This window comes from Rosa chinensis, chromosome 3 (genome assembly GCF_002994745.2).
Source record: "Rosa chinensis cultivar Old Blush chromosome 3, RchiOBHm-V2, whole genome shotgun sequence".
Lineage (NCBI taxonomy): Eukaryota > Viridiplantae > Streptophyta > Magnoliopsida > Rosales > Rosaceae > Rosa > Rosa chinensis.
In genome coordinates, this window is record NC_037090.1 from 18,812,681 (window position 1) to 18,839,781 (window position 27,101).

Consider the following 27,101-nt stretch of genomic DNA (forward strand, 5'->3'; position numbering starts at 1 on the left):
GGTAGGCTATATGGGCTATAGCCTAGACAACATTTTGGCTCAAAAACCTTCAAGTATATGTCCCTTCAGCCCATACCAGCAAAAAAAAAATAAAAAAAATCTGTAGACTGTAGGAAATCCAAAATCGCATACTCTCAATCTCCCACAGAGCTGGATTAGTTGAAGTGACTCAAGTGAGTTGAACACTTGAACGATTGAATACTCCGATTTGGGGCGTGCTTCACAGGTACAGTTACTCTATCCTTCATCTTCAACTCTTTATGGAGATTTAAATTTCAATTTAGGGAAATCTCATCCCATGAATCTACTCTAAATTTCTTGGTTTCTGGTTTTGTAGGCAGACCTGCTGCAGCGCTGCTTATGCGTTTTAGCTTGGGATTGTTTGATTTTGACTTCAGAGAATTGGTGTTGGCGTCTTGGCGAGTTGGTGCTGCCTGCAACTGATTCTGGATTTCTGGGTATTGAGTGTCTCACTCTTGTCCTCTTGTCTTAGCTTTTTTATTCCTAAGACTTGCAGTTGCCGACTTGATTAATTGCTTAGTTGACTACTTGACTTCGTGACTTGTGCTTTGAATTCCTTGTGACTCTGTGCTCTTCATCTTTGCTCTATTATTGCTTATTTGGTTTCATTGTTTAATTGATTGATTGTGGATTTATGAGTAATTGGGTATGGCATGGGAACTTATGGGTATTGAGCCAAGACTAGCTGACTTGCCGACTTGACAATTAACAATATGCGTTTTGAATTCCTTCTTAGAAGTTAGAATCTTAGTTACTTTTCAGGACCTGATCTATTGAATATTGCATAGACATTCAGGGAAATATAATGACGGATCGCCGGAAACTCAAGAGGTACAAAAGTCTTCTGTCATGGTTTACAAATATTACAAATGAACATTATTATCGAGTCAATATACTTAGTGCTGTGATAGACTTTCAGTTGGTAGAGTTGGATAGTAGATTTACAGATAATTCGTTGGAGCTCATTGTCCTTAGTGCTACATTTGATCCACGTGATAATTTTCAATCATTTAAATGTGAAGATGCTTGCAATCTTGCTTTGAGGTTTTATCCACAAGATTTTACATCATATGATATGCTTGCTCTAGATATAAAGTGTGGGTTTGGTTTTATGTCCCATCCGTTGTATATTTTGATTGAAAATTATAAAGGCGTGAGGATGAGCCTCTCACTGGGTTCCAAATCTCAAAAAAAAAAAAAAAAAAATTGTGCACTTCTAATTAGGCCAGACAAGTCTATCATCCTGGATCTGCCACTGTCACCCCCTATCATCATTCACCTTTTTTTCTCCTTTTCTGGGTTTATTTGCTGGTTCCTCTTTCCTTTACTGAAGCCTTCTTTGTCCTCTGCTCTCTTTCTTCTATTCTAGATTACACTCTTCTTCTTTTTTTCTTTTTCGAGTTGACAACAGTTACAGAAAGAGAAATACATTAGTTACTTTGGCTGTCATGGACTATTCCAATTCATTTGATCACTTACATGCAATGGCGGACGCACATAGAGACGAGTGGTAGAGACCAATGGGGGCAGCTACCCCCAGTCAGCTTTTGACATTTGGCAATTGAGTATATATATATATATATATATATATATATATATATATTTAAATGTCAGCTATGTTTCAACGTTTAATATATATGTTGAGGTATAATATATAGGGAAAATCATCCGTACAGTACCTGACCTTTGCCCTATTCTAAACTTCAGTACCTCACGTTCAGAAAATATCAGAACGGTACCTGACGTTCTAACCCTGACCGAAGATTGGTACCTGGAGCCGTTAACTCCGTTACAAAAATTGGCAGCTGCCATATTTTGATCATTAAATGACCAATTTACCCTTTTTTTTTCCCTTTTTTCTCATATAATAAAATAAAGCAAAAAAAAATTTGTTTTACGAAAATGCCAAAATGAAAGGGTGAGGACTGAGGAGGGCCGTAGGTGGGAAGGGGTCAGGTGGTGATGGCGGGAAAGCTCAAGTCGTGATCTGCCCCCAACAATTTCAAGGCGGCGGTGCAGTACAACAACACTCCAATAGAGTCGCTCGAGAGGCGAGAGTGGCTGGCTTCGTTAGAAGGTAGCGGAGGAATTGGAAAGTCATCATCCATCAACCACCATCACCACCACCACAGCAAAAACCACAACCACACGACCCCGTCCCCAAACTTTTTTATTCAAACAACACCCGTAGCAAATTTCAACCCAAAACACCACCAAAGTGGTTAAAGGAAAACAACTTGAGAAGATTTCCATCTTGATCACTTTTATTTCCCGAAACCCAGACAAAGCCAAGTCCTTGAGCAAGTCATTGGGTTTACTTCTTGGCCAGGTTTAAAGTTGGGTCCGACTCTGATTCAACGCAGAGCAAGAAGAAAGTAGAGCTACTAGAGAAGATAGTGGAGGAGAATGAGAGGATGGTGGGTCTGGTGATTAAACTGGTTCACCGAAAAAACAAACCTTGCTACTAGGGTCGCTATTGCAAAGGGTAAAGCAGCTGGAGAGGGTTCTCATCAATGAGAGATTTAGGAGAAGAGGAGACATGCTGTAGAATGTAGAGAAGGGTTCTTCTAGATTCTGAAAAATTGTTTCTGGGTTTGGTGGTTTGACCCAAAGACCCCAAAATCTCCATCAGCTCCCCTCCTTCTCCATCCTCAACTCCACCATCAACTTCACCTTCTCCCAATACGTCGTCTTCCGCAACCCCAGCCGCTCGTCGCCTTCCACCACTACCACAACACCAAATCGGCTTCATGTTCATCCTTCCCAGCAAAATCAAGCCCGGTCAGAACCAGTACATAGCCGCCACTTTCGCCGTCAACTCCTTCCCCGTTTCGGATCCCAATCTTTCCGGGGTAGTCCATGGCCCAATGGTCTCTCCCGAGTTCGGCGAGGGTCTGAGCGGATTTAACTGCGGTGGAGGAGACGGGTCCACGATGGAGATAGAGTCGAGGCTGCAGACGAGAGAGAGAGAGAGAGAGAGAGAGAGAGAGAGAGAGAGAGAGAGAGAAGGGAAGAGAAAAGAAAATAGAAAGAAAAAAATGAACAGTAGGGAAGAGAGAAAAAAATAGAAAAAAAATGAATTAGATAAAATAAAAATGGATTAAAATATGAAAGGACGAAAATTTCCTTTAACTCTTAGTTTTTGTAACGGAGCTAACGGCTCCAGGTACCAATTTTCGGTCGGGGTTAGAACGTCATGTACCGTTCTGATATTTTCTGAACATGAGGTACTGAAGTTTAGAATGGGGCAAATGTCAGGTACTGTACGGACGATTTTCCCTAATATATATATATATATATATATATATATATATATATATATTATATATAGATAATTGATATGCATGGTGTTGTTTCACAAAGCACTATGCCACTATCATTCATATATAATTGTATATATGTAAAGGCTGAAGCTTGCCATGCTTTTTACCATTCCTAGACGACCCCATTTCCCATTTCAGCATTTCTCATTCTTTTTGTTCTATTGAGAATCCCCAAACAACCAAACTCAATTCTTCCAGACTTCCAGTCTTCGATAGTCTGACTTTGACTCTCTGCCGTTCTGCAATTCAATCTTGGATTGATGATCTTGAAGGTCAGTTCTTCATCTTCTAGTTTACTTCCCAAATCAATGACTCTGTTGATTAGATTAAATTACCTTTTTCTATTAAAATTGCAGCTGTGAAAGATTAAAGATGGAGAAATTCTTTAAACGAACATCAAACGAGTTATCATCACCCCTCATAGAGAGTGAAAGATCAAAACAGAGTTGTGTAGAAATTGATTTGGCTAAGCTTCCTTCCGATCCTGGAGAAAGAACTAAGATTTCAGATTATCATCCCAATCTTAGGGATAAAATTAGAAGAGAGTATCTGCTAAGAGGTCCTTGTCAACCTAGTAATCATCAATTCATCCAAACACCGTGCGGAGAAGGGAAACGAAGGTTTGTCTCTGATTGGTTTAATGACTTCCCTAATTGGTTAGAATATAGCATAACCAAAGATGCTGCATTTTGTTTGTGCTGCACTTGAAATTTTTTATTAAATTTGGTTTCTTTGATTGCACTCTTTTGCTTCCATTTGGTACAAATATGTTCCAACTTACCCCCAGAGATATATATTCCTGCATCCGCCACTGAAGTTACATGTTTTAGTTTTTATGAACTTTTAAATAACTTCACGACACCTAATTTTAGAGGAGCTGAATTCCTCATCTGGCGTTTGTTATCGTTAAAGCTTCACTGTGAGTCTATGACATTTGGCATACACTGGACTTGTTCTTATCAATTTTCCACTTCCTAAACCTTTATTCCATTTCCATTGTCTTTATTCATCATATTATCGCATCATTATTAGTCCACCAAATATTGTCGAGCTAGCTTGGAATGTAGAATTGATCTAAATAAATAGTAAACCATGTGAAAGCACGTCTTGAGCTTACAAATTTCGTGCTTTGCACCTATATTCTTTGTTATACTGCTTTGAATTCTCTTCGTTTCCTTTGTAATGTATCAATAAAAGCAGTGTGTTCCTCCACTTCTCCGTATTCATCAATTAAGCAAGTTCCCTTTATTTTTTGGTGTTTAACAGCAAAACTTATGTCTAAAACTGGGAAAATTATTAGGGAAAATGGTCCGTACGGTACCCTGCCTTTGGCTCCTTATAACTTTTGGTACCTGACAAAAAAAAATATATCAATACGGTACCTGAAGTTCTTGGCCCGACCGAAAATCGGTACTTATTGCCGTTAGTTCCGTTACGGAAGTTGTCAAGTGACAATTTTTGAAGGGTATTTTTGTCATTTCATGCCTCTTTTTTATTTTTATTATATATATATATATATATATATATATCTCTCTCTCCCTCTCTCTCTCACTCTCCCTCCTCCTCCTCCTCCTCTCGCCTTCTTCTTATGCACTTTTGGTCAAACACATGCCAAAAATCGCAACAGCAAGGTGTGTGATCCCAACCCTGGTTTCAGACCCAAATCTGGGTTACAGATCGCCTTCGTCTGCCGAACCCCTCGAGTCTCAGACCAATTCTCCGCCCTCTGATCTCAGGGAGCTCCGACAAGTTCTACAAGTACTGCAACCTCCTCCTTTCAGTTAAATACAATTTTTTTTTCTTTTCTCAAAGGGATAACAGCTATCAGCTGCCTCTTTGCTTCACCAACCTTACAAACTTATCTCCATCACATCGTTCTTCTTCCAGGCGCCCAAAACCTCCTGAAACAACACCTATTTTTGTAAAAGAATGAAATTTTGATTTGGGAAGAGATCTGCATTTTTGGTTTTGATTTTCATGTTGGGTTTACATGCATCTTGATTTGAAATTTGTTCAGATTTGGTTTTTCTGCATCTTGGTTGAATCTAGAGAACTCATGTCAACCAAATTGGTACACCCAAATATGTAAAAGCTATGGATAACAGAGGATGCATATGGGGCAATTGTGAATTGAAGATTAGACTGAGAAGTTGCATATTTTGGCACTAATGGTTCTGCCAATTGATTTAGATTTTCTGGGTTTGCTGTGAGCATGATCTTGGCTCCATTAGCGATCTCAGACTCCCTCCATTAGAGACCTTTGGAGATGAGCTTTTGGCCCCGAGGGAGGACATTGGTGAAAGGTTGAAGAAGGACCTTCAGATTCTACCCATACGCAACACCCCTCTTGTTTTTCAGTCTCTCTCATCTTCTTCTAGCCACGTTGATCGGTGGAGGATCCATAACCAAGAGTTGAGAAGAAGAGGAGCTCTGAGAAGAAGAGAAGATTCTAAAAGAAGTTAAAAGACAGGTATTTAGCTATAGGGAAGCCACGTCAAGCATGGTTAGGAATGGCTGACCACAAGTATTATCCAGTCGGGACATGACTGGAATTAGTGAGGATTAAGACATAAAATGACAAAAATACCCTTCAAAAATTGTCACTTGACAACTTCCGTAACGGAACTAACGGCGATAAGTACCGATCTTCGGTCGGGCCAAGAACTTCAGGTACCGTATTGATATTTTTTTTTTGTCAGGTACCAAAAGTTATAAGGAGCTAAAGGCGGGGTACCGTACGGACCATTTTCCCAAATTATTATAGTTGTATTATTATCTTGCTAAATTGGCGATCAGACGATCTTGGAGGATGCATGCTAAACCAACGGCTACGTAGTAACCATGGTATTTTTTAATACAAAAATATCTGAGTTCCATAGCTTGGAGCCGATTAGTTGACCTTTTAATGCAAAAACGTACATGTTAGTTGTTACTTTTGTGCAAGATTTAGTATCAAGTAATTATCTTTGCCAGTTGACCATCAACACTCATTTGCCTCTAATTAGATTTTGAAAGTCTAATGACTTGAGATTTAACAACTCTTTTATTTACTGCTCAAATGTTTCCTTAACAAGTAACGCTGTTGTTTTAATAGTTCTGAATTAAAAGGGTTATTATCACAAATGGTACCTGAACTATACCTCAATCTTATCGATGGTACCTGAACTTCAATTTTGATCACAACCAGTACCCGAACTTTTCCATTTCATTTTAAATGGTACCTAGAGCCACCTCCGATCACTATTCCGACTAAAAACGGTATGGGAGGCGATCATAGTGATGATTTTTAATGATTTCGAGGGTTGCGATCATATATAGTGATGATTTTTTTGATAATAGACTTGCCTTGAACTTGTTTTTTTATTTTTTTGTTTTTTTAGATTTGGTTTTTTTGACCGGAATAGTGACCGAAGGTGGCCTTAGGTACCATTTAAAATGAAATCGAAAAGTTCAGGTACTGGTTGTGATCAAAATTGAAGTTCAGGTACCATGGATAAAATAGATGATAAGTTCAGATACCATTTGTGATAATAACAAAATATCTACTTTTGCTCATAGAATTGAAATAAAATTTCATCCCTTTTTGCAGGACTACGCGACTATTTAAATTCAGCAATGTTACAAATGCAGAAGACTGGCATTACAACTAAAGTTCTAAGTTCTCACATAACTAAAACAACATGCGAGACATTGATTCAAGACTGGCTCTACATATCTCAGTATTTCCATCCCTAAAATATTAATATTTTGCAGAATTAGCTAGTATTCTCAATACCTACCTACAGTTGATGCCATAGCACGGGTTGCAGATTCTCACTTACAACCCTATTCTTGTTCACTCTTGAATTTGACATCGTTTAACATCGTTTAAAGTAAAGCTTGTTATGAATGTTCATAAATATATAGAAATCAAAGGCCACTTAATTCTTATTTCTGTCGGTAAACTCGAAAGCCAATCTGCGCCGGAGATGAAATTCATATCAGGAATCCAGTACTAAATGGGACTTTGATAAAAAAATCCTGACCACTGCTTCTACGCTCCTCATGAGGCCAAAGACTCATTTCTAGATGTAGCACTTTCATCTTCAAGAATTTGGTAGCTGGGGTTTCCATCCTCAGGTGAAGTTACAGGATCAGGTTCCTTTTCCCTGTAACAACAATCAATTAAGTGTTTTAGTAATGATTAATTCCAATCAGGTACTTCGACTAATTAATAAATTACACTGGATTCAAGGTCAGAACGTACGTTACTGAATAAATGATGAGTCCGATAACTACAATTGCAAATGATAAATAGTATAACCAGTCTACCTGCAATGGGAGTAAATATCTAGTCAGGTTTACTATCAGTGTGAATGGAAGGTATTAACTTCCAGTTTTTGTAAACTCTAACAAAGTGTCAGATCATTAAGGTACCTCCTGGTGGTAGATAAAGATGCGAACAACCACAGCCCACATATCAGATGTGAGAATAGAGAGATTGAACAATGTGGCTCCACTCATCTGAAACAAAAGACCCATAAGAAATATAACAAGAAGCAGTTCAGAAAATTGCTTCACTTGCTGAATTTCTAGTTAGCTCTGCAAGTCATAATTCTGACATGAAGCAGTGAATTCTACTGAGACTTGATCAGAAGGAAGTTGACCTGAAGAACGAATGGACCAAGTGTGTACAGCATAAAGCCTGCCAATCCATAGCCAACAAAGGCCAATATCTAGAAGGAAAGAGAAAAGCGACCAATTTAAAAGGCAATGAAATAATGCAATCAGAAAAGAAAGAGATCTTCATCTCATATATTATGTAATGCAGTAACTAAAGTTTCTACAAATTCCTCTTTCCTCCACACTATATGAAATAAAAGCAATATGTAAGAAAATATTACCCATCTCTAACAATTAATATAATTTCAAAACTCAGTTCAGTTTTTTACTGCAAGTCTAGATGGGTCCCTGCTTGCAAAAGATAATTATTTTGAAATGTTAAACAACCACCACATAAAATGATCAAGTGTTGATTAACATCTTGGTGAACTAAAGTTCGTGCTTGCTCCTGCTTGATCCTAACAGGATATCAAGGATATATCAATCTCACGTTCCAAGCAGGGTAAACAATGGCCAAAGAAATGATATTTATTCTTCAAACCCTCTAGTCCTGAGCTTATGCAACTATACGACTACCTTGATGTTTCAACTCAAATTCTCAACACATGTGCTCAAGTTTTTTAAACAATCGACAAAAGAAATGTGATTATGATTTTCTCTCCAAGAATCTTAGTCCTAAGCTTATGCGAATAGACAACTACCTTGATGTTTGAACTCATGTAAGGAAAGTTGTCTTAAACACCCAAAAAGAACAAGTCCATTGCTCCAATATCTGGATTGGTAACAGCTTCTCAACATGTTTGACAAGACCATACATGATTTCAACATCGACTGTGACCAACTATTTTTCTGATTAGATTAACAGATAGAAACAGTGAATAACTAGTTTTGTTTCATGTTATTTCTTGTATTTCCCATCAGTAATTAAAGGGGAATGCTGTAGAACGTTCACAACAGGATATTGGACAATGGACTATCTTTTCAGAACTGAAGTTGTGCAGTAGATCTGAAGTTACATAGAGAATTCCATCAATATAGATATAGAAAGCAGGAGGACTATGAACTAACTTTTCAGAATTGTTGTGTACTAGTTTCAAAGTTACAAAGAGAGCAAAAAAGAAAGAAACAAACATGCAGTAACTCGCACATATTTTAGGTCAAATCAAACACATATAATACAAAGATAAGATTACTTACAAGATCTGTAGACCACTCCACTGATTCCAAACTCTTTAATTCCAGAATGGATCTAAAAGCAGGTTAAGGAGGTATTACAGAAATATTGTTCTTCAACATTAAATCATGGACATGGTATAGATTATCTTAAGTTACTCTCTTGTATGCATTGTTTGACAAAAAGGATACATCTGACACACACTCACTAGAAATCCAAATACACCAATCATGCATACTACTTCAATACGATCTCTTTTCTTCACACAAAACTCCTGCATTTAGGAAGAAGAAAATCAACTTATGTGATCGAAAAAATAAAATAATGAGAGAGAGAGAGAGATGTAATTTCAGCATAGGTTCAGTGGTTTTCAATGTTCTGTTGACATCACCACTTCTGTAGCTATGAATGGGCATAGGAAAAGAGATTTAACTTTCAGGGGAACAGTTTCAAATGTTTAATCGTAACATCCGGCCTATAATTGCTTCCTTGACTTAACTGGTGCCCACCTGCCTTTTATAGGATAAAGTAAGAGAAAATAGAAGACAGTCTGAAAGAGTTCACCAACCTCACCAACATTGCTCAGTGCAAAGAAAATTGTTCCTGCTATGACCAGGACATCTCCAAGAAGAGGTTGTGAACCACCTGAAGGATGAATCAAAAATGACCACAAGGTTCTACATAACTGGTATGACTCGTGATAGATTTCTCTCTCTCTTTTGGAATTTGTTTTTTATATACTTGTTATTCTGAGTGTGTTCTTTGGACCTAGAAATGCTTCACTAATTGGAGATCACTTTGAAGAGAATTATCAATTCATAACTCTCACACTCTAGTCTTCCTGATCATTAAACAAAATTTAAGATAAGTCCAGAAGGCCAAAGACAGAAAGTCACCTCCACCAGCTACCCCTGCATCAGAGAGGAGCACTATGCCAAGCCCAACCACACAGAGGGCTGCACCAAACAATTGCCATATGGAATATCGAGTGCCGAGGAAGATCCATGTGAGAATTAGCACCCAAGCGATTGTAAAACAGTCCAATAATGTCACACTAGTTATTGATGAGAACTGATATGCTTCATTTACTGCATTTAAAACACCACGTATGTTAATTTGACCCCAAGTTACTACTAGCACATAGGTGTCCAACAAAAAATTATCAATAAAAATGAATTTAACTAGCATTACACTCAGCTAATAGATCTTCTACACAACTAATGGCTAGTATTTGAAAGAAAGCTGAGGCATTAGTACTCACCAAGATAGTTCCCTTGAACATCCACAAACCCCAAGAGAAGATACCAATACCAAGAAACCTACAAACTCCAAAGTTTCAAACTTCTTCATTGCACACTTGACCAAACAAAATATAATTTAATTCTTGAAAACTGACAAGTAAGTAACTTCAACTCGTGATCATATCGAGGCAAGCAATGCTTGAAAACTGAGATCATACCCGTAATTTCTCACGCCTATGCAGCAAGATTCCTCCATAAACCAAAGCCAAAAGCAAGTAAGTGAACAAGGTCTGTGTAATCGGCGTATCCACACCTGCATTCACATAAAAAAAACCATAATCAAAAGAGACAGGGTCCGAACTTCGAACTGGGTTTTTTCTGGGTTTATGTTATAGTTACCGAGATTGGCTATGAGAGATGAAGTGAAGCTCATGAGTGCGAGAAAGAAGGAGAGGAGCTGACCCAGGAACAACATGTACAGCGTTCGCAAGTTGACATGGCTTCTCCACCAGGCGGATGATGTCAAGAAGCTCATAGCTCAGCTCTGATGATATATCTCAGTGTCTTAAGTTATTTGGTGAGAGGGAATTTCTTGGAGCCATTTGAATATATAGCGAGAGACGAGAGTGATTCTGAGAGATCTGCTGGTGGGTAGTGTGTCTGCACTAGTGTGCAACTACCGTTCTTGGGTTTCTGAACCGCGAGAGGGAGAGGGAGTCTCGGCGGGCTGAAGATGCGTCACGTGCACTTCAATTTTTTCTGCCAGTAGTGTCACGTGGTTTTTTTTTTTTTTTCCTCCTCTCTTTTTCCAGTTGGAGACGTGTCACATATTGACTGATTTTCAAGTAGGAATTACCTTACAGTTTTTGACAGTCACAGGAATTACCTTTGACAATTTACCGCAATGTATTTGATGGGAGGTTCCATAAAGGACGTTCTGACCAAAAACGAGCACTTCCCAAAGGCTCAAAGACCACCGAGTCATCCACCAGTCCCATTCCCAGGCATCTCTTCTTTCTCTTTCCCTTGTATATAATTTTATTTAAATTCCGACGCGATGTAATAGTCGAGTACATCGCGTCTAAATAATATGATCTACATCGCCATCGTCCATCATAATAACTAAATCTGTAACTTCTATTTAGGTCGAGAGTTGGTTATGGTGTTAACAAGGACAAAATGATGCCGCGATCTGGCTAGACTCAGTGCACATCGCGTTCTAGCCTCACGATCTTTATCTCAATTTTTGTATGACTTGTCTTCATACAAATGCAAGGGCTTGAGGAGGAGACATAGGCTATGTTTGGGGGGGCTTTTTTGCTCCCCTGCTTATAAGCACAAGAGCATCTGGCGTTTGGTAAGCCAGCTTATTTTCAGGCTTTAATAAAAGCTGCCCCAGCTTATGGCGAAAAGCAGAAGCCGGCTCCCCCCAGCTTTTAAAAGCCAGAAGCTCGGAGTGTTACTGTAGCGGTAACACTGTTCATTAATGAATTTTCCAAAATCCCGTTTTGTATCCTCCGTTGGCTGAAACAATTACAGCCGATGCCACCGACCCTCCATCAGTCTCTCGATCCCGTCTCTCACTCGATCCCATCTCTCATCTCCCTCTGCTCTCTCCCATCTCCCCTCTCCCCTCTGCTCGATCTCCCTGCTCGATCTCCCATCGGTCTCCGGTCGATCTCCCATCTCCATCCGGTCGATCTCCCTTTGCTCGGTCTCCGGTCGATCTCCCATCTCCATCGGTCGATCTCCCATCTCCATCCGGTCGATCTCTGCTCGGTCTCTGCTCGGTCTCCGGTCGATCTCCCTCTGCTCGATCTCCGGTCGATCTCCTCCGCTCGATCTCCCCCGCTCGATCTCCGGTCGATCTCCTCCGCTCGGTCTCCCCCGCTCGATCTCCGCCCGATCTCCGCTCGGTCTCCGCCCGATCTCCGCTCGGTCTCCGCCCGATCTCCGCTCGGTCTCCGGTCGATCTCTGCTCGGTCTCTGCTCGGTCTCTGCTCGGTCTATCTCCTCTGCTCGGTCTCCCTCTGTTCGATCTCCCTCTCACAGAACCCATCCAATCACAGAACGCATCCAACCAGTCTCCCTCTGTTCGATCTCCCTCTCACAGAACGCATCTCGGCCTCTTTTCGAATCAAGCAAGTCAGTCTCCCTCTGCTTCGTTCTAATTGTTGTTATAATTATTGTTATTTTCGTAGTTCTTGTTAAATTCGTAGATTGTTGTTATAATTGTTGTTAAATTCGCAGTTCTTGTTAAATTCGTTGTTCTGCTTCGTTCTAAGTGTTGTTGTAATTGTTGTTATAATTGTTGTTATTTTCGTAGTTGTTAAATTCGCAGTTCTGCAAAGATTTAGATTGTTGTTCTAATTGTTGTTATAATTGTTGTTATTTTCGTAGTTGTTAAATTCGCAGTTCTGCAAAGATTCTAATTGTTGTTCTAATTGTTGTTATTGTCGTAGTTCTTGTTATAATTGTTGGTTATATCTTTTACAAACCAGAATAGCAGGTAATTGTTGTTATAATTGGCGTTTCAGGTACATTGCCATATTGAAAGAAAATTTAGCATCTTTCATGCTTTCATATTTACTCTTGAGAGAACTACTTGATATCTGAACAACTGTTGAGGGCAGATTTATTCCAACAAAGAAGAATCAGAGGAGAAAGAAATTGCACAATGAGATCACATTGATGCTACGAAATATTATCCGGAACAAAATGAATGCCATAAGAGCCGGAGAATCAAGTGTTGATGACTTGCTAGGCCTACTGTTGCAGACAGACACATTTATCAAAAAATATAAGTAGCAGCACAACAAGCAAGGAGATGATGACAATTGAAGATGTGGTTGAGGAATGCAAGATGTTCTACCTTGCTGGCCAAGAAACAACCTCAAGCTTGTTAACATGGACCATGATTGTCTTGGCTATGCACCCAGACGGGCAAGAAAAGGCAAGAGAAGAAGTCCTAAGAGTCTGTGGAAAAAAGGAATCCAATTTTGGGGTGTTGGGTTCAATTTGGGGTGTTGGGTTCAAACAGAACAAGTCATATTGAAGTTATGGGAATGCTATTGTGGTGATAGACATTTTGTGATGCTTTGAATGAAGTTTTGTTAAAATTTGACATTTCTTTATTTTACAGGAAAATATTATGTTGTAGATTCCGGATACCCTCAAATGAATGGATTTTTGGGACCTTATAAAGGTCCGAGACAACATTTTCAACAATACCGTAGGCAAGAACCAAGAAATGAAAAAGAGGTATTTAACCAAGCACACTCTTCTCTTAGAGGCGTTATAGAACGCACATTTGGAGTTTGGAAAAAAAAGTGGAAGATTTTAAGGGACATGCAAGGTTATTCATTTGAAAAGCAAGTGAAGATTGTCATTGCTACCATGACACTTCATAATTATATACGGATACATGCACAAGGTGATAGACATTTTGTCCGCAGTGAAGAAAGAGAAGGTTATGGGTCAAGTGGTGAGATAGAAATGGATGATGATGTACAAGAAGAATATCATGGTCACGGTGCACAAGAAATGGAAGCAATAAGAAATAGCATTACTCAAAGTTTGATGAATGCGCGTAATAACGTGAACATTTGATGTGAACTAGAAACTATGATTTATAATAATATAGTCACCATGATTTAAAATCATATTGTCCAATATTAATCAAATAGTCACCATGCTTTATAAAAATTCAAAGTTAACAAAAATTAATACGGACATAACAAAGATTAAAAAGAATAACAAGATCATTTGAACAATATTGTTTTATATACAATTAATTAAGCAAAATAATCTCTCATGTCCAATTCGGTCATTCCACAAATAAAAAGCACAAGCCAGTTTGATTTACCAAACACTTTGCCACTGCTTCTGCCACTGACAGCCCTTATAAAAAGCCAGTTTACCAAACACTCAGCAGCTTTGCTTTTCAGCCACTTATTCTCAGAAATAAGCAGAAGCCAGCTTTTTCTCAAGGAACAGCCATACCAAACATAGCCATAGAGCTACCATGTCGAAGCCACCACACGGTACAAAGGGATTGGTAATAGAAATCAAACGAGCCAGTCAACTAAGGCGAGTGAGCTTGCATTAGTCAATCTATTTGCGCTTCTAGTTGGAGTTAATAGCAGGCATCGAGGCTTTACAACGTGGGTAAAGGGAAGCTAAAGTGTGGCCGGACCAATTTGGATACGGATGGAGAAATATTAACCTGAAAAATTCAGGTACCATATTCAAATTATTATGCCAAGGCCAATTTGATACCCAGATTCTTAAAAGTATCAATGTGATACCTAAAGACATATTTTGACATCAACATGATATTTCCGTCAAAAATTTGTAACGGCTCCGTTTATTTGCTGACGTGGCAAGCACGTGGAGACAAAAAAAAGTTAGATGACCAACTTACCCAATTATTTTTGTTAATTCATTTTTCTTTTCTTTTCTTTTCTTTTCTTCTTATTCTTTTGGGATTTTGATCTAACTAAACCACCGCAACCTCCGAAGCAAGCTCCGCCACCACATTTCCTTACTTATCTGACAATGTCATCAGCCACCAACAACCCACCCCAAAATGAATTTCAATTTCGGCCTCGAATGCAAGCTCGACCTCGACGACAGTTACCACACCCAACATTAAGAATCTCACATTACATGCAAATGTAGAAATTTGACAACTTCTAATCCAATTCAAATTGAGAAAACAAGAACAAACAATGTCTGAAAATAAGAACAAACAATTCAACTTCTAATCCAAAATTTCAATCTCCCATCTCCACTATCAAAATTAGAATCCCACCTAAAAAATTTCACGGTCAATATGAGAGGCAGCCGGCAACCCAAGCCGTCGATGAACCCACGGCCACCATCAAGGCCGCTCGACCGCTTCCACCATCTCGACTCCGTAGCCAGCAGCCGCCCCTCTATCGGAATCAGCGGTGGCCCCGGTGGCTCCATCTCCAACGTCGACCTATACAAAGACCGCTCCTACCAGCAATTCGCCCTCTCCGCCATCAATTCCTACCTCTTCTCTCACTCCCTCTAAGACTTCCTCAAATTCCCATCCCTCTCGCCAGAAGTGTCACCGAGGCCCTCAAATTCCTCGTCGCCCTTTCGGTGACCCTCGAATTAGAACCTTCTCCAGTCACAGCAGACGAGAGTCGCCGATCAGAGGAGAGAGAGAGAGAGAGAGAGAGAGAGAGAGAGAGAGAGAGCTTTGTGTTTTTTTTTTTCTGGCATTGATAAAAATATCACATGGAGCCCACGTGCTTACCACGTCAACAACTAGACGGAGTCGTTAGGTATTTTTTACGGAAGTATCACGTTGATGTCAAAAATTGTCTTTGGGTATCCCATTGATACTTTTGAGAGTTCGGATATCAAATTGGCCTTAGTAGAATAGTTTGAGGACAGTACCTGAACTTTTCTCAATATTAACTAATAGAGTAATAGCTTCAATGTTCTTGGGTAAGGCGAAGGTGATATGGTAGATCATGTAGTTATAGCTCATGCTATGAATTGCCATTGTGTCTGTTTTTTCTTTTTTTGGAAAGTGTTTGGAACCCGCCTAACTGGGAGGCTCAGCTCCATGCCCTATTCGATTATTATATAGGATTAATTTCATTTTACCGCCTGAGGTTTGGGGGGAAACATCATTTCACTACATGTACTCTCAATTTTGAATTTTTACCACCTAAGATTTCAAATTTTAATCTTCCGTGTCCAATCTCTCATGTTCCATCCAAATTGGACTTTAACTGTTGATGTGGACGTTAACTTTCTCACTTTGGACCCACTTGAGGAGCTAAATGACACTTTTAACCCTTGTCTTCTTCCTTACGCAGTAATCACCCTCTGATCTGCTCGTTTTGCAATCGATCACATAATCAAACCCATTTCACAAAACCAAATCAGCCACTACAAACTATTTCTTCGAAACCATCGCAGAATTAAACCAATTTCACAAAACCACCAAAACCTCGATCCTGGTGGCTAAAACACGCTAAATCAGATTTCGGCTGGGGTTCAAGAGCAGCCCCATGATCCGCTGCCCGGGGCAGCCGCGAAGTTTGTTTCATGACCTCCTTGGAAGACTTGATCCACCCTCCAATGAGAACTCTCTGACCTTGTTTCATCTATCAGTACTATTGGAGGCTACCATCACTGTGGTCCAAGATGGTTTCAAAACTACCCGATTGGAGTCTATTAGAGATAAGGTTTGAAAGATTTAGAGAGTTGAGAAATGAGATTGTTGAGATCATGAAGATGGGTGAAGGCCATACTAGTGATTAACAGAAGAGATTGGATGCTTTGCTAGGAAGTCGCCGACCTTTTGTTGTCACGTGCTGGTGGTTCTGGGTCGACGCCGTAGTCTACAGTTCTGTCAGGGTCTCATTCCTTCACTACCTCGCTAGTCTGAGCGAACCCCGGCCTCAATCAATCAACTAGTCTTTTCGCCATCGAATCGTACGTGCAGCGTCTTTGGGGATCGACGGTCGTGGGGGCAACGAGGGTTTGGAGAAGAATATGAATTTTTGAATTGAGGCGCTGATGTTGTTGACAATGGTTACTGGGGAGTCATCGATGTCCGGCGGTGTTCGAAAATCGATTGATCAGCGAACTGATCTGAATATGTCTTGCATTTGCTTTCTCTGAGATTTGTGAGAGGAAGAGAGGTAAGGTATTGCTGCTGCTGCTGCTGCTATTGTAGTTTCATTTGGTAGGCAAAAGAGAGTGAGAATGATTTGAGAGAGTGGTGGTAGGTGTGCTTCGCCACCTGGTGAAGGTGGCCGATGGCGAGGGTTTTTGGGGAGCGGCGAGAATGGATAGAGATAGAGAGTAAAGGAGGGAGAGGAAGAGTAGGGGTTGAGGCTTTGAGGAGAGGAGGACCTAATGAAGAAGAAGACTAGTATTTTGTCGTGTTTTTTTTTTTGGTGTGAAATGACCATTTTAGTCCTTAAAGTGGGTCTCATGATTGTACTTAACGTTTAATTTGGATGAAGAATAAGAAATTGGACACGGAAGATTAAAATTTGAAACCTTAGGGGGTATAGAGTGAAATGATGACACCCCCAAACCTCAGGGGGGTAAACTGAAATTAATCCTAATATTTATTAAAAATAAAGTAGGGGGAGGGGGAGGGGGAACATAAAACCTAAACCTCTAGCCACGGAATACAACTTACATAGATTCTCGTAGAGTACATTATGAATAATAGCAAGAGTCTCCGCTAACCATACATCATTAAGAAAATAGTTGTGCTAACCTATCAGCAACTTTTCTTAATGATACTCTACGAGGCCGTTTGTACACTTATTTAAAATTTAACTAGCATACACTTATTTAAAAATTTGCTTTCCTATAGATATGTCAAACTTGGATAGATTGGAAAGCAGCCATGTAGTCTTTACAATCTTCCAATACTCAGCCCACTATGGATAGATCATCACCCCACTTCTATTCAAGGTTGAAACTAACAGGATAGAATCGATTTCAATATCAATGTCAGACCATCCTTGGTGAATACCAAGTAACAAGCTCGCCCTATATGCTCAACCTCCATATTAAAGGCGGAATGAGCATGTACAAACGACCTAGCTAAAGCCGTGACTCCCAAACCTTTATCATCTCTTACCACAACAGCACAACCCAAATTCCTCCACTACCATCACTAGCACAAAAGGCACCATCAGTGTTAATTTTGAGTTGACCCCTTGGTGAATCTTGTCACGGGCCTCTTTGGCATAGTAGAATGCTTGACATGAGATCTGTCACACAAATTATTGGCAGACCCCCTAGCAACAAAGATGGGATCAAAATTCTCTCCCTTCTACAACACTGTTCCGTGCATTCCATATAGCCCATAGCCCAGTAACAATTTTAGCTGCAGTTCCATTTTATCCATTAAATCAAACAACAAATCCCGGATGGTAATTGACTTATGCTGTACTGGCCGAAAAAGGAAGGGACCAGAAGAGATCAAGGGCAGGGCAATTTTTAAACAAGTGTACGAATGCAGAATTACAGAGTACACACATGTGCTGTGGTAGAGGTATTTTTCTAAGTGCAAGTGTTGTGCGTGTAGGGACAATATCACGCAGCAATCTCCATAAGAATAGACGAGGGACAATATCACGCAGCAATCTCCATAAGAATAGACGAACCTTTGGTGGAACATTCAGCCTCCACAATGCGCCCCGATATTTACTAAGAACACCCGGCTTTGTACAAGAAGTTGAGGCTTGGTTCATGTGATTGCGGGTGAGTCCCGTAGAACAAAATACCCACTCTTGACGTTATACTCGCCCTTACGATCATAGTGCCACACCAGTCAATCCTCCGAACAACGAATACCAAAAGGAATACTAGCAATTAAATTCCACTGGTGTAAACAATTCCTCCAGTAGATGCATCTGCCAAACTCGTTCTGCAGGATCAATCAGGTTGGAGAATGGTATCCGTTATCAGGTTAGTTCAGGGACATCCATTTCAGTTTTGACCGCACTTTTGTGCCTATGTTTGTAACGTGTAGTAATGTCGAGTTAGCTTACACTGCAGGGTGGCTTTTTTGTTCCTGAACAAGTTATATCACCTTTGTATTCTTGTACCCTGTGATCTGTGAGGAAACACATATATAGATATCAAAGAATAATCTTGATTAGTTCGGTCTTTTATAAAAAAAGAAAGAAAGAAAGAAAGAATATTCAGGTTACTTTTCATGCATGGTATAAGTATATAACTAACTCTGGTGTAATTTTAATAATTTCAGATAAATTTAGTTTAGCATGGCTCCCATATGCTATGAATATATGATGGATTGCAATCTAAGCAAGAAACTTTGAAAGATGAAGAATCCGTAAAGAGAAATTAGTTCAAACACCAACCCACTTAATATTGATTCCACTCTATTGCTCCATCAATCCACCCCCCATGAGGCCATGACCCACGCCCACCTATCTCTAATCTCTCTTCTCCATCATTTTCCTAAGCCCGCAAAACACTCCTTTTCCTCTCACAATTGAATTATTGAAGAAAGTAAAGCATTCAAAACATGACCCCGATCATGGCATAGTTTATAAAGTTCGAATTAATTAAGGTGGATAACGAGCACGATCACATAGCTAGCTAGTTTAAGTCAAAGTGGACATTAATAACAAGACAAGCTATGCGGCTTTGCTTACGGATGCAACCAAGTCACAAAAATGTAGATGGGTGGCAGATTGGGTTGCTATGTTTGAACGGCATCTTAAGTCTTGGTTAAGATCATATAGATAATGCCACTTTTGATGATGTCGTGCCATCTTTAAACAGTGGTAGCTAAGTTTAACAGTGTTTGAGTTCCACCTAGTTAGAGCAACTCCTACATATGTAGCTCAATCGGTTTTATCCAAAACGCTATATTTTTTTATGAAAGACGAATGTAATGCTTATTCATAAATGATTATCGAGAATATGCAGTCAAAGCATTACATAGATCAAGGTCTAATAGCCCATGTCAACAAAATGCATTGCTTATTTGGCATGAAAAACAAAAAAAGAAATAAAAGAAATAAGAAGTAAATAATACCATTAGGGTCCAACTCAATGTACTCTAAAACAAGAAAAATAAAAAAACACCTGAGAAAGAAAACTTGAGCGTTTTCATGCTTTCATACGTCAACCCTTGCCAACGAACATAATTGTGGTACAAGAAGTTGACATGTTCTTGCAGAAATTTGCACCACAAAGATCATACAGAAAGACATCAAACTGCTATACAACCCTAAATGGTTGCGTCATCCTCCAACTTTGTTGAAGGAAGCTTCCTCATTGCAGGAATTGCCACAGTCCTCTCCTCGTTTGGAACTTCCTTAACCTTATTCCTAGCTCCCCTAGGACGAATCTCTTCCTTTTTGGTGCAACAATATCCGCCATAGCTCTTGTGGTGGGAGAGTGGCATAGAATTGATAGAAGGATCCAAGCCAGCACATGACTTGCATGCTCCGAACTCGCATCCACCGCAGCCTCCTTTTCCTGACAAAAACCTAGGCACTGGAGCCAGTGTTGCCTCCACCCACAAAGGCTGCTCCTCTGTTGGAAGTACAACCACCAACCTCCTGTCCTTAGAACCAAAATTGCTAGAAAACTGCATATTGTAGAACAATTAACCTAAAAGAAAATGCTAGAGGCTAGGAAAACTGGACCTAAAAACCATAGAAAGAGGTAACGTAGGTGTAGTGGTTTTGACCACCACCATCGCACGATAGAATTTTCAAGGGCTGGCGATCATTTTGATTAGGGCAATCATGAATGAGTCGTTGTTGAACTCGCGTTTGATGTTCATACGAGCCGCCATGAAAAACCTAGAAGCCAACCTATTTGGGACCAGTCAGGCTAGAACTACAGACCATATGCCTTTCCTAATTGTACTGAGGACAAGCATTGTTGCAATGCAGGTTTCCCTAGATACAAGCATGCATGTCATGGTGTTGGAATTGCTTTGTAGTGAGGGTTGGGTAATGCAATAACAATTAATGGTGTCACAAGTCGGCAAGTCGCAACAATTGACTCTTTGTGGAACAAATGATTTAGTGCATGCCGTTGATCTGCAATAACAATTGATCCAATGCAGTAATAGTTTTATAGAATTTTCTTGTAAATTATGATTTATTCTTGGAATTGATAATTATAGTTGGATGCGACGCGGCTTTGCGGCAAAGACATACATGAAGCGGCTATTGCCACCCTATCATTTACTTTATTCACCCTACTTGCTCATTACACCCTACATTTTAGTTTCAATTATTAAATTTACTTAACTAACCCATTTTTCTTTCTAGAAATATCCTTATATGACATATCCAATTAAAAAAGATTTTTTTTTTTTATAACGAAAATCTCTCATTTAATTTATACCAATAACAAAACTAAAATATATTAAAGTTTTGTACTAAAATCATAATGAGAGTTTCTATTGGGACCTCCAAATCTGCTCACTTGACCTCACTCTATTTTGAATTATTAAATGACATATATAGCCTACTATAAAATGACTATTAAGGACAATAATTATACCAAAAAAATTGTTATATTTATTTTCTCTAGACTTTCCAATTCAATAATATTATATTACATTCTTTATTATTTTCCCTATCTATTTTCATTTTCCAATTTCACTACATACTCATTAAAGTATTCATATATATTTAATAAGAAATAAAACTATGATTAAGATAAAAATGTATGATATGCATATTGAACGCATATTGGTCAGGGAGAACAAAATAAATTGTATTATGACCTAAATCTAAATCTATCCATTATATTTGCAAAAAGAAGAAAAAAATAGAGCTAGCAAATAAAAATAAATAAAAAAATATTTAAATAATTAATCATGCGGTACAGAAAATAGAGAAACATTAAGTAAAAATGATTAATCTGTTTTTTTTTTGCACAGCTAAAAAGAAAAAGTAAATAAAAAAAATCACATAATAGTTCATGTTATTTTATTTTTATTAATTTTTAAAACTCAATACCTTGTGTTTGATTTTTTTTATTGGATAAGAGATTTATGTTGTCTGATTAAGGAATGGAGATGTAATTAAGATTTATAGAGTAATTAAATCATTGAAATGACTAACTTTTTTATTATAAAGATCTTAGTTTGTTTGTAAATTATATGTGTGAGGTTATTTGAGGAACTTTAGTGAGGTTTAATGAGAAAATTTAGTATTTAAAAATTTGATAGGAGGTGTAAAAAGCATAGAGGTCAAGTGAGTAAATTTGGAGGTTCCAATAGAAAAACTCAATCATAATCTGATTTACTTCCCTTTTTTTTTTTTTTTTTTTACAGTATCAATGTTCATCTATTTCATTCCATATCAAAAGATTAGTAAGTTAACAACTATAAGCAATGAAGAAAAGATTGATTTTTTTTTTTACTTTCAGCGTTCATAAAGAATATTGCAAAGATTTTGACGAAGTTAACACTAATGGTTTTGTAAATTGTATAACGAATTAACTATGAGGAGAGAACAAAAGGACAAAAAAATAAGTAGTAAATTCAAATTTGGATGGAGAAGAAGAAAATTAATGTTATCCAACGAGAAATTAAGTAGTCTTTGTATTTAATTAATTGGTTATGTATTTAGTTTTATTTACAAATTTAGATTTTAGAAAATTAGTGTACTTATTAGTCATTTTGCACTTGGGTAATATAGTCTTTCAATAATTCAAATGTTTGTAGGGTGAACTAAGAAAATGGTAGGGTGGCAATAGCCGCACCCTAAATAGTATTTCTTAATTGATGTTAATGGGTCATGTTGGCCTTGACAAACGGGCGGTACAGTGGTAGTATAAACTCAGTTTGGTTCATGTACTCTACATCTTGAAAACTGATTCTATAAGCTGTGGAGTTGCGGTTCTATGGTAGAGTATAAGTTGTCAAATTGAGATTGTCTTGATTAAGAGATTTTTGCCTCTATTATTTTGGTTTAGGAATATTTCTTGTAGATCTATGACCCCTATGACCAATGTGAAATTATTATTATTAGTATTATTTTTTTAATCAATCCGTCAATAGTTGTCATTACTCAAACCAGAATGACCATTATATACCCCTTCGCTGTCATTAGCCAATAACGAGACAGACAAGAGGTTGTGGAGGTATCACGATGATACACAAGTATAGACTGCTCATTATACATTCAGTGCTCACTTAATTAAGCAAGCCTATAAACTAAAGTGGCAAATAGGTAAAACTATACTCATTAGCGCTTATTAAGAACTAACAAGCATAGATCCATGGAAAAGTAGAAAATTATTAGAAAACAAGAACTAAACTAAAACTAAAATAGAGGCCCAAAGGACAGCCAGCCTAGGCCCAGCCATAACCACTCTCCACATCCTGCGCCTTCACGTTCTATGCACATTTGAAGAACACTGCCCTGCGACCCTCCACCGACGCCACCGCACTGACTTGCCACAAACCGCTTTCATGCTTTAGGAAAAACCAGTATCTCTTGCCACCACCGAGAGGACGAAGGCCATTATGCAACACAGGCTAACCCGAACCCCAAATGGGTAAGGATCTCCGCATCAAAGCCGACATAAACCTCATCAATGGTGATCGCATAGTCACTGTCGTTTGGAACGTAATCCAGTCCGCTGCTGCCCTCGCCTTCCCTGAAACCTGCTTCCACGAAACATCCAGCCATAGAGCTATCTCAATCCGAATAGCCCCAGCCACTATTGTCATACCGCAAGCAAAGTAATTTCGGAGGTCTAGACCATTTGTCAACCGTTCGATAGCATCACAATTACGTTGAGGGAACGTCGGGGCGCCACCAAATGAGAGCTAAAGATTTCGCAACGCCGCAAACCTTAGTTTTCTTGAGAATTAGTATAAGGGTTTTTCCCCCTTTCTTTCTTCCCTAATCGACAACCTACCAATGTAAAATTAGTGTGCTAAGTAGGTTTATCAAATTGGGTTATTAAGTATAATTTATTCCACCCTGTGGCCCTGAACCTAAGTTGATTAAACACCAAGGTTCGTGCGTCTAAGGTGCAGTGATTAGTACGGCTACGCTTGAATACACGCATGAGGGTGTGTGTGGTTAGTACTGTCGTCCAAATCTCAAAAAAAAAAAAAAAAAGTATAATTTATTTTTTAAAAATAAAATATGCAAAATATTAATTACATTAATTAGGATCCAAGATAAGATCATCAATACGAAGGTAAGCTTGAAGATTCTGTCCCTACTAATAAGGCAAAGGCATCGCCGAAATGAGGTTGTTCACATTTCACAAAACATATCTACACCCGAATCAATCAAATCAATACCAAACCCTTGAACTCTCCCTCCCAAATTCCCTGATATTCTCTTATTTGTTGCACACGGCACGCTAAATTAACCCTAACCGATCCAGTAAATCTGCAAAATTTACAAAACAACCCAGACTGTAAAAAAGTAAATTACAATTCCCTCCCTAGTCGTCTTCCTGTTTTCTTAAACCATAAGAAAAAAGCGGAGTCCTTCTCCCTAACGCTCCTTACCAAATTCAATGTATACAGCGAGGAATCCAAACGCAACAAAAAAAAAATCGTCACCTTTAATCCCCCTCACACCTAACACTCTAACAGAACAAACCAGGACCACGTCAAAAATGATCGGCACCATTAAATCGGCCACGCGTTCCCAATAAGGGTGTGCCGACTCCACTTTCCCCCCGTCACCTTTTTTTCCCTACTGGAGAAAGGCGTCCAGCCTGTCCCTCGCATCACTCCAATTCCCGAAATCAATTTAATTTCTTAATCCGAGATTATTATTCTAATTTGTCCCTTTTCGCCGTTCCTTCACCCATTACCCCCAATTTTAAATAAATATTTATTCCTCCTCTCACCTTCTCGATAATTCTTCCACCTTAAGATTCTCGCTTTAACTCCTCCCCCCCTCCTCCTCCCCCTTATTCTTATCCCATTCCCTTCTCCCCGTACTTTCCCCAATTCTCTCAAACCCTCTCAGGTACCAATATCTCTCTCTCTCCTCTATTTTTTTATTCTTCATAATATTTTTGTTGGTGTTCAGATGCGAGATTTGATTTCGGTTTTTGTAAATTAGTTTCGGATCCCTCTTTTCTGTTTTTTGATTTTTTTTTTTTCGTTTGATAGTTTGACCGGAAGATTTGAATTTGTCGTAATTTTTTTGTGAATTTTTTTTTTTGGTTGATTTCAGATCAGCGTTTCGCAGATCGATCTAGGCGATCTAATATTCGGTGGGATTTCTGGTTCGAATTTTGAAGAGATATTGAAGCAGAGCAGAGAGTCTCGAGATGGCGGAAGAGCACAGATGCCAAGCACCAGAAGGTCACCGTCTCTGCGCTAACAACTGCGGATTCTTCGGCAGCCCGGCCACCATGAATCTCTGCTCCAAATGTTACAGAGACTTTTGCCTCAAGGAGCAACAGGAGGCCTCCATCAAATCCACCGTCGAAGCCTCTCTCTCCGCCTCCGCGGCCGCCGCTTCGTCGGCCTCGTCGTCCTCCTCTTCTCCGGTGATTGACTTCCGCTCTCTCCCTCCGCCTCCGCTGTTGACTTTGCCGGAGGTCGCCGAGGCCGAAGATGTTCCCACTCCTCCAGAGGTCGCCGTCCCGGCGGTGTCGCAGCCGAACCGGTGCAACGTCTGCCGGAAACGGGTCGGGTTGACCGGGTTCAAGTGCAAGTGCGGGACCACCTTCTGCGGGGTCCACCGTTACCCGGAGAAGCACGCGTGCTCGTTCGACTTCAAGACGGTCGGGAAGGAGGAGATCGCGAGGAGCAATCCGGTGATCAAAGCAGAGAAGCTCGAGAAGATTTGATGTGGGCCGTCGGATCCGATTACTTTTCGAAAAAAAAAAAAAATTGCAGAAATTTCCAATCAGTCAATGATATGATTGCATTAGCAAATTTGTGAAGGGAGGCCCTGCCGATGGGCCGCCGGTGTGGTGATCGCCGGCCGTTCGTCGTCAAGCAGCACTTGTGAAAAATTAAGTCTGATATAAATATTCTCTCTTTTCTGGGTTAATTTTTAATATTTATTTTCGGAAAAATAAGTTATTGTGGGCTTTGCTTGTATGTTGCAGGAAAACCAAAAAAACAAAAAAAAAAAACAAAAGGTTTCTATTTGGCTAATTCAAATTTCGGGTCTGATTCCTTTGTAGATAGATTCATCTCTGTTTTTATCTTATCCTACTCTGGTATGATGATTATGATTCTTCTTGCTATATTACCCAAAGTGATGCATGAGTTGGTTCCCAAAAGAGAGAGAGAGAAAGGGCGCCATTTCTCTCTCTGCTTTGCATGAGTGTGTCTTGCTGTGTCATTTTAGGAAATCTTATAAGGGGCATATTACTATTTCTGAGCATATAGCCCCAAATTTGTATTGATTTATTGCTTTGGGTTTGCAAGCTCTATTTGGTCTAGCATCTGAGATGTGTTTTAGAAGCTCCAGTTCTTTTTGGCTTTGGTGTTGGTTTTGGATGTTCATATCAATGCCAAATTAGTGCTCCACCCGTTCAAATCAAGGCTCATTCTCAATCATCAAGTTAAGGAAATATACTTCTTAACAGAGTGCACAAATTATGAATTCTTAAATTCCGTATGTTGGCTACAGATCCTCCTCAAAATGGTGATTTATCAGATGGGATAATCCGAGTAGGAAGGTGTCACCTAATGTTACTCTAGTTAGAGAGTTGATGATAATCCGTCTTCAGCTTTTCAGCTGCTGTTAAGCTATCTCCTTTGTTTTGGGTCCTGTTTCTTTCATCTTCGAATAGTTGGATGCATGTATTTTCTTCATATGAAACTTACTGATTCTCAACTAATAGAGCACATAATTGGATGCATGCATCTTGTTTGGTCTCGTCCCTTGCTCATTTTCCCAAGAACCCATCTTCACCAAGATTTGCAGATGTACACCATATTCTCCCTTCCCCGCCCTTCTGCCATCTATAGCCTTGTCCAAACTTGAGATCCCTTGTTGGGAGGTCGCATGCAAGACCTGAAATTAGGAATAAATAGAGATGAACTCCGTGCTTCACTCTCATAAGACGTTAAATAGTAAATACCCTCTAACGGTTCTGGGTTGGATGTAGCAGACCAACCTTCCACACGAGCTCGACTTCAGAACAAAGTTGCACCAAGAGAATATTCGGCTCACTAACCAAGAGGACCAAATCAGCTCGATTGCACTAGAGCATACCTTTGATACT

At 39.3% G+C, this 27,101-nt stretch overlaps 2 protein-coding genes and 1 long non-coding RNA gene across 3 annotated transcripts; 2 read left to right on the top strand and 1 right to left on the bottom strand.

Moving 5' to 3' along the window:
* The first annotated feature begins 3,474 nt into the window (after positions 1 to 3,474).
* On the top strand, positions 3,475 to 7,029 carry LOC121052058. Its single transcript, XR_005807885.1, has 3 exons — positions 3,475 to 3,616; positions 3,701 to 3,964; positions 6,934 to 7,029. It is a non-coding gene; the product is annotated as an uncharacterized LOC121052058 (long non-coding RNA).
* LOC112191696 (solute carrier family 35 member F1) lies at positions 6,905 to 11,061 on the bottom strand. The gene is made up of 11 exons (XM_024331098.2): positions 10,761 to 11,061; positions 10,580 to 10,674; positions 10,382 to 10,439; positions 10,017 to 10,208; positions 9,689 to 9,765; positions 9,312 to 9,394; positions 9,144 to 9,195; positions 7,991 to 8,059; positions 7,761 to 7,847; positions 7,591 to 7,655; positions 6,905 to 7,492 (listed from the first exon to the last, which is right to left on the bottom strand). The coding sequence occupies exons 1-11, from the start codon at positions 10,894 to 10,896 to the stop codon at positions 7,387 to 7,389; spliced, it is 1,020 nt and encodes a 339-aa protein (XP_024186866.1). The 5' UTR covers positions 10,897 to 11,061; the 3' UTR covers positions 6,905 to 7,386.
* Positions 11,062 to 24,714: 13,653 nt separating this feature from the next.
* LOC112192764 (zinc finger A20 and AN1 domain-containing stress-associated protein 6) lies at positions 24,715 to 26,090 on the top strand. The gene is made up of 2 exons (XM_024332632.2): positions 24,715 to 24,877; positions 25,088 to 26,090. The coding sequence occupies exon 2, from the start codon at positions 25,185 to 25,187 to the stop codon at positions 25,707 to 25,709; it is 525 nt and encodes a 174-aa protein (XP_024188400.1). The 5' UTR covers positions 24,715 to 24,877; positions 25,088 to 25,184; the 3' UTR covers positions 25,710 to 26,090.
* Positions 26,091 to 27,101: the final 1,011 nt, after the last annotated feature.

Excerpts from the sequence above, each read along its gene's own strand:
- LOC112191696 (XM_024331098.2), bottom strand. The coding sequence starts at position 10,896 with ATGAGCTTCTTGACATCATCCGCCTGGTGGAGAAGCCATGTCAACTTG. Across the intron at positions 9,395-9,688 it reads CACTGAGCAATGTTGGTGAG|GAGTTTTGTGTGAAGAAAAG; the intron begins GTTGGTGAACTC and ends TCCTAAATGCAG. Across the intron at positions 7,493-7,590 it reads CTCATCATTTATTCAGTAAC|GGAAAAGGAACCTGATCCTG; the intron begins GTACGTTCTGAC and ends TTGTTGTTACAG.
- LOC112192764 (XM_024332632.2), top strand. The coding sequence starts at position 25,185 with ATGGCGGAAGAGCACAGATGCCAAGCACCAGAAGGTCACCGTCTCTGC.